At 34.3% G+C, this 8,362-nt stretch overlaps 1 protein-coding gene across 1 annotated transcript; it reads left to right on the top strand.

The window, feature by feature from the left end:
- The first annotated feature begins 281 nt into the window (after positions 1-281).
- LOC144434096 (carbohydrate sulfotransferase 11-like) lies at positions 282-6,915 on the top strand. Its single transcript, XM_078122552.1, has 4 exons — positions 282-331; positions 729-838; positions 3,030-3,115; positions 4,089-6,915. Exons 1-4 carry the CDS (start codon positions 282-284, stop codon positions 4,956-4,958), a joined length of 1,116 nt encoding a protein of 371 aa, XP_077978678.1. The 3' UTR covers positions 4,959-6,915.
- Positions 6,916-8,362: the final 1,447 nt, after the last annotated feature.

Raw genomic sequence — 8,362 nt, forward strand, 5'->3', positions numbered from 1 at the left:
GGCCAGACTTTTAATAAAACTGAAGGTGTTTTTGCCAATAAATGACAGCTTGATTTTAGAGGGACGAAAATAACTCTTTCGTTTTGGTTTTGGAAAAGAGATGAACACGTATTTTAATTGATGAAAATGAAGTATATCTATGTGTTATTATGGTGAGAATGTTTATATTTTCTTGCTCTATTGTTGTACACTAACTTTTGACAATCGCTTTAGTCATATACATCCGAAGAGCTTACTTTTGTCCAACCCTATGTAGACAATAGATGAACCATTGTACAACTATGCGCATAACTTTGCGCAGTGGATTTGTCAAGCGTCTGGACAAACTCAGGTCAGGCACCAGCCCCCCCCCCCACACACACACACAAACAAACACACACACACACACACACTCACATACTTTTTTAAAAATATTTCATGTTTTCTGTTTATTATTCATTTTGAGCTTTTGAGCTTTATAAAGGAAAAATGTCCACATCTTATGATCCCTTTAAAATAAATATATTCTATAAGCTCACACGGATATATTTTATTGAAAGCACCATTCCTCTAAAAAAAAAATTGTGCAGACATTTTTATTATTATGTACTATTAAAACCCCTTAACTTGTAATAATAATAATAATAATAATAATAATAATAATAATAATAATAATAATAATAATAATAATTAATAATAACAATCTTTCACTAAATATGATATTGACCCAGACCGTTTTTTCCTCTCAGGTTTACGATGACGCAGCCGAAAACGATGTACTTGATTGGTGCCTTGCTATTACTATCGATAATTGTACAGTTTATCTATGTTGGCAATTTACAAACACACATAGCAACAAGTGAGTTGATAAATGATTTGTAACGAGGCTCTGACTTAAGCACTAAGCTTTCGTAGGTATGACTCAGTCAGATATCCAACTGCTCTCAGGCTGACGAACGATGCATTCAAATATTCAAATAATGGGATAGTGGACCCTCGTTCACTGACCCATGAAAATGTCATATAATTGTCTAAAAATTTTGTTTTTTGAACTGTACAAAAAATTGATCAAGTTAAAAAATAATTATCTTTTATAAAGGAGAGAATTAAGCTTATTTATTTACAGCTTTACATTATTTACAATCCATGGAGAAATTTAAATCGGTGCCAACTTGATCGCAAGTGGTTTACTGGCTGCAGTTTTTTGGATCGCTGAATGAGAAAGGAGTCTGCATATACCAATCAAATACATGTGTACGTATAGCCACTGCTTCCTCGGGCAAGATACGACCCACATTATCATTCAGTACTGTTGGGTGATATTTATCGATTTTAGAGTCATTGTCAAAAAAGCCGAGTGTTTATGAAATACAGAGACCATAGGTGTCGAAGAAATAAGAAAGAACACACACACACAATTATAGTCACATGTTTCAAGTAAATGTAGCAATGTTTTTGTGACATTTCTATTGTGCTAAATTATCAAATATGGTAATATTTTGTGAAATTGTTGTCGAGTCAGACGTTGTTGTGTTGCAGATTTAATTGGCTTCTATTGTAGTCAACCATTTCTCGGTACCCGTTATATTGTGGACCAAGAAATCAAATGTTCGTTGTTTTTATGATGTACTGAGACAGTAATATTCTATTTTTGGTACTGAGAAGTGGTCATGTGTTTGCCCTGAACTAATATGAGATGATAGTAATAGATGGCCATGGATAGACCGATACATGAACGAACACCGTCATAAAGGAGGGTTCGATTCATTGTGTATGACTCACTTGGTTTTGTCCTATCTGTGTTTGGTTGATGTCTAAGATGGTCGTGAAAATTCACTTTCACCACTACTCTAAATCATGTGACCTTTCTAAAATAAGAAACATAAAACTATTCCAATTAGCCATAAACTGACCTCTACTTGTACACTTGGGCAGGGAATTATTGGATTGACACCCCGATTACCAAAGCTGATCCATTTATTGTTTCTACCTAACTGGTTACTAACATTAGATCACAGGGCTTGAAATTGGCCTTATTTATTCACAAATATTTATTTGTTTATTGTTTACTTTTACTATTTTTTTTTTTGCTTTAATAAATGTCTTTTCCCTACAAGGTACTATCTAATAAAGTAATGATTTGAAAAGCTGGTGTTGTGTTATTTTTTCTAAATCAAATTTAAATATTCTCTTGTTGGTTTTATATAAACCAGCTTTACTATGCTTACCATGTCTATTTTCGGGGTATTTAATTAAAGAGGGGACCAGAAAAGATCACCGGTTGAGGGCGCTCAGTTGAACTAAAGGCAATCGCAGTTAAGCCAACAAAGGAAGAGTTAAAATTTACCTAAAAAACCAACATCACTCTTTCAAATCATTACTGTATTACATGGCACTTTGTAGTGAAAAGATAAGCAAAGTTTTTTAAAATGTAAAGTGAACAATAAACAAAAAATAAATATTTGTAAACAAATATGTCCAATTTCAAGCCCCTGTGAGAATATACAGAGAATATACTCTAGGTGACATAAGTATTGGTTATTGGGTGCCAATACCAGAATGCCCTACCCCAGTGTACAGAAGCTGGTTCATGGCTAATTTAATTTGGGTAATTTTTTTATCTTTAATTTTTAGAGAAGTTGAGAAATTAATTGAAAGTGACTTTTCAAGAATCATGAGACATAAACTAATTCCATTTTGACAAAATCAGTATCGCTTTTGTTCCCCGTTTATAGGTAAAATAGGAAGATACTTCAGATGGATAAGGATATTTGTTTATAATAAAACAACTTTACTATGTTTTTTCTACTGAAATGTCACCACAATATGAAATAACATCAATGAAGTCCACGTTTGCAACTCAATAAATCGAGAGAAAACCCTACAATGTTTTATTGATTGAAACGATTTGTAAGCAAACTAGTAATATAAGTAATATCTACTTAATTATGCATTATGACGTTACAATATATGGGGAAGTAACAGAGGCATGTGTAAACCGGACGTGACGTAACGATGACTTGTATTTCTTTTTGGTATAATTATATTAGAGTTCAAGAATACAACCGGATGGTTCCAGCTCTCACAGAGAAAAGAAGTTCGAGAGAACTCGACAGGATACGCCACAAAGACAAAGGTAAATGTTTTTTTTTAATGTACACACACAAACACTATATAATAAGGGGTAAACCATTTGATTTCTGGGGGAGGGGACTTGAGGATTTGGACCCAGCAACAATTTTGTTTCAACCATATTTTCTTAAAGTACTCCTTCCCAGGATCAAAAGTGTGAAGTACCCCACAACCCCCCCCCCCCCCAAATAAAAAGAATTAAGAAATATCAAAAAATAAATAAAAATTAAAAATAAATAAATAAATAAATAAAAGAATTCAGATGTGAACATTTTTACAAAACACGGTTTTCATGTATGCATAGAAAACGGTACCACCCTAATATATCTGTAAAAGCTCAATTTCGAACGTTATATCTGATCATAAGAAACATTGTCTAATATTACAGCTTCTATCAGTTTGATATATACGGAATATTGAAGTCATTAAAAAAATAAATAAAAGGCAGTACATAGTATGCGCATTGGAATGAAGTGTTTTTCTTATAGGCATATGATCATTTTTTTTAAAGTCATTTTGATATATTTCTTAATATATTCAATATTGATAGGAGTATTTTGTCATTATTTCCGAATTATTCCTTGTTATCCTAATCTTGCATTATGCATACAAAGACTTGTCAATTTCATTGTCTTAATCTCAAGACCTCCCCACTTCACCTGGTCACATTACCGGATAAATTAATCAATCCATGTCACATGATTACCTATCCCTATTGAGACTTTAGTTTTGTAAACGTACGTTCACACACACACACACGCACGCGCGCACGCACGCGCACATACACATACGCACGCGCGCACACACACACACACACACACACACATATATATATATATATATATATATATATATATATATATATATATATATATATATATATATATATATATATACACACATATCAGGGACGTATAAACAGTGTATACGTCCCTGATATTATGTTGTCTAGCATTTATTTCTCTATTCTTTTGTAGGATGTTTACCAGCATCGTATAGATGTTTATAGAGATGGATGTAATGATACAAGAAGAAGCTTTAAGGCACACCAGAATAATTCCAACATTTGTGAAAATTTACTGTATGAAGACAATTCCAAACTTATCTACTGTGTATTACCTAAAGTAGGCTGCACAAACTGGCTCAAGGTTTGGTTAGTTCTACTGGGTGTTGCAAAGGTTAATAATATCCACCACAGTAAAATTCATTTTGGCTATAGTAAAGGTAATGTTTACCCACATCTAAGAAAACTGAATAGAACTTACCAAAAGAAACGTTTGGAGAACTATCTCAAATTCATTTTTGTTCGCCATCCCTTCAAACGTTTATTGTCAGCATTCAGAAACAAATTTGAATTAACAGATAGATGGAATGTATACTTCCTTCAGAATTATGGAACAAAGATCATTCGGCGATATCGGACAGGGGCAAATAAGATGTCAACAGCGCAAGTAGCTAAACTCTGTCAGCATGTACAATTCCACGAGTTTGTTCAATATATCATAGACTCGGCAGGTACATCAGAGGTTGAGATCCACTGGAAACCAATGTATCAAATTTGCTCTGCGTGTGACGTAAACTATGATGTCATAGGCAAGTTTGAGAATCTTCAAGAAGACGCCCTCTACGTTCTGAAGCGGGCAGGAGTCGCTGACAAAGTTTCATATCCTGCATTCGATACGCATGTCACCAACAGTTCTGATACTGACTTACTTCGTCGATATTACTCTAGTATATCTAAAGAAAATATTCTAAAATTGTATAATATATACAAACCAGACTTTACGTTATTCGGATATCCATTTCCGGGGGATTATATGCAGTGGTCAACTACTTCTCAGAGATGAGATACTTTACAATACAAAATTTTATGAAAACGACAGTATTTGAAATGACAGATTTTACAGACGCTTTCATCGATTGAGATTCGTTGGCGAATTTTGGTCATTTTAATTTTTAACTCATTATGAACCTTCATGGTATGTTCCATCATTTGGTTGAAATATTTTTTGAAAGTCGTTCTTTATTTTTTCCACCAACAAAGAGGAAGAAAATGACATGAACGCTAACGCGATGTGTGCTTTATATGCTTTTATTCCCGAATGCTTATGTACAAGTATTTGCATACGTAAAGACGGTTGATAGGTACGTTGATAACAGAAGAGGGTCTTTTACGTATGCAAATGCGACATAGTAGGCCTCAGTGCGGAAGCCTCCCGGTATTTTGCCCCCCCCCCCCCCCGCCCGCCTGTTTCCCCCTGGCCCGTTGCCCCCTCACTTTCCCCTGGCCTTTTGCCCCCCGAAAGTACTTTTAGAAACAATAACAAACTTTTCACACTTTTTGCATCTTTTTGCAATGTATTGAGTTATGAACACGGACTTGGTATATGTTATTTCACATTATTTCTTCAAGTAGAAAAACATAGTGAAGCTGTTTTATCAAATAAAAATCCAAAATAAATACCAAATTCTCATCCATATGGCCACTTTAAAATGTGCTTTTTACATACTAACACTTTCAAAGATTGTTTTTTAATTTTAAGACACTCACAAAGTTGTGTCATATCCAATGTTTTACACAGAGTGCTTTTTACATACTGACACTTTCAAAGATTGTTTTTTAATTCTAAGACACTCACAAAGTTGGGTGAAATCCTGAGAGTTCAAAAGAGTGGTTTCACATATTAAGAGTTTTGAGCCTGGTTTTACAAATCAACATTTTCAAAAAATTGGTTTTAAATTCTAAGACTCTTTCAAAAATCCTGAGAGTTTCAAAGTATGATCTTACATATTGAGAGTTCCAAAGTGATTTTATATAAGAAGAGTTTCATAAGATTAGAATTTTAAGACACTGAGGTTGTGTCAAGTCCAGTGGTTTTACATATTACACATAACACTTTCAAATAGTGGTGTTATGCATATATTGAATGCTAAGACTTTCAAATTGGTTATATATTTAGAGACTTTAAAAGAGTAGTATTTGAGATTTCAAGAAGTCATTGGAAATTGTAAGGAAATGTGTGTGTACATAGGATGCCATTTTGAATACTTAATTTTGTCAAGTGACTGACCTTTGACCTCATTAACATATTTTTGGTAATTTAGGACCCCTTCCTTTGAATTCCAGGTGTCAACTGGCTAACTATTGAATGATAAGTAAATGTATTTTAAATTTGTTTACATGACAAATCCCATGTTCAGTTTTCCATTACTGGAGGAAAGAAATTACAAACACCAATACAATAATTTTCTAATTTGGAACTTTTTCCAGCTGATTATCTGAATCAAGAAAGTCACATTTAAGTTACATTGTGTATTATATATTTTTTCAATTGTAAGTATGACAAAATTTCTTGATTTTAAGCATGTGGTAACCCACAAACGTGTTACCTTTTTGGCAAAAATGTGTTTGTTGATTTACCTAATTTGCATAAAATTATTGTAATCATGGGATAGTTTGAATCTAAGGATTTGTTTTGTAATTTTTTCTTCAAAAATGTTCATTTTTTCAGGAGACAGCCCCCAAATTTAAATATTGTGATTACCCAATTCCTTGGGGAAAATTTAAAAAATATTGTTTTAAATGACACTTGAAACTGTCAAATTTAGTTTTTATGATTTTAAAATGACAAATATGACACTATGTTACCAAATCTGAAACAGATATTGACTTACCTGTAACTTTGCTGTTAAATAAAATATAATGTTAGAGTTTAAGGAAAATGATTTTCGAATTCATGTTGCCATCAAAACTGAAACTTTTCAAAAATGGCTGTTTCCAAAATTTACAAAATATTAAGAAATCTCCATATTTCGGATGCAAATTTCTTTATTTTGTGAACAATCTACAGCGGTGAAATTTCTCATAGATATTAAAATATAATAATACAAAAAAAAAGTATATTATGTGTGAAGGTAATTGTCCTTTATTGGGATAACACATAAAAAATGCATTTTGTTCAATTTCACCCACAAGGCCTATGGCCTCCCTATGTAAGGTATACTATCAAGTGTCAAGCCATTGATAATATTTTCACATTTAGAATAAGGCCAAAGAAAAAAAGTTGTTTGGTTCCGGTTACCCGACCCCACCTAGTTTTTCACGCCGACCCTAAATCTTTTTTTCGTATTCGAGACAAATGATAATAAAATCGCGAAAATTGTGAAGTCTCACGAGAAATAGTGGATGCGGAAAATGACATCAAGTGAAAAAGACAATATAAAACTATTCTTCCAATCTGTAATGGCTGTACATCTGATGGGAAAAAATAAATAATTTGAATTTATGTGAGCTTGCAACTTAACGCATGAGCTGTGTGGAACATTGCAATTCATGCATTATGTAAGTCACGGCAATTCCAGGGACGAGTCATAAATCTGTTAGGTTACCGGTAGTACCTTTATTGCTGAAAGTATAAAGTGCACAATGAAGGTACTGTCGCCTTAATGATCACCATGTCTACAGCTCTATTGGACTTGCTTAAGCTTGGCGCACATTTGGTACGATCTGTAGTTGGAAACAAAGGAGGAATCTGATAATTCGAAGAGAGAGAGGCGAATCCAGTTGGCACAATTGGTAGTTAGAAACAAAGGATTAATTAATCTACAGGTGCATTCAACGAAGGTGTTCTTGAAAAAAAAACCGTTCTTACGCAAATGTTTCAGTTGACGGACCATTTTGTCGATTGGCAGTAGCGGGAGGGAAGCAAATAAAGGAGAATTTCGGCGTGGTAGTCCTGAGAGTGAGGGGGGGGGGGGAATAGGGAATTCTGGGAGAGTAGTGCACATTGTGTATGTCAAAACGAATTGTTGGTATAGTGGATAGCACAAACGTTTTCCTGGTGGGGAGTGGGTAAATCACTTTTGCGTGGACAGTGGGCTGGCGGGCAAGTTGAAACCCAGTGGGAGGGAGGGGGGAGGGCAGACATCGTTCATCACCAGTGGAAGGACACATAAGAACAGTTAAACACCCACTGACCCTCTCCACAATTGTTTCGGGGGGGGGGGGTTTCGGACGAGTCTATTAAAAACATCATTGTTCGTCTGAAACAACTGTCACACAAAATGAATGAAAATCAAAAATCTGCCGGTTGGCTGCAACTGAATTTGATTGGATGAAGAGAGAGCTGAATCCAAATGGCACGAGAAATGAAACTATTAAAGGGACTGGTTAGTTTCTGAGGTCGGGGGGGGGGTCGATGGATTTTTCCATTGGGTCATTGAAAAGGCACTGACTCCTCCATGTATTAAA

The sequence above is a fragment of the Glandiceps talaboti genome, chromosome 4 (assembly GCF_964340395.1).
Source record: "Glandiceps talaboti chromosome 4, keGlaTala1.1, whole genome shotgun sequence".
Classification (NCBI taxonomy): Eukaryota; Metazoa; Hemichordata; class Enteropneusta; family Spengelidae; genus Glandiceps; species Glandiceps talaboti.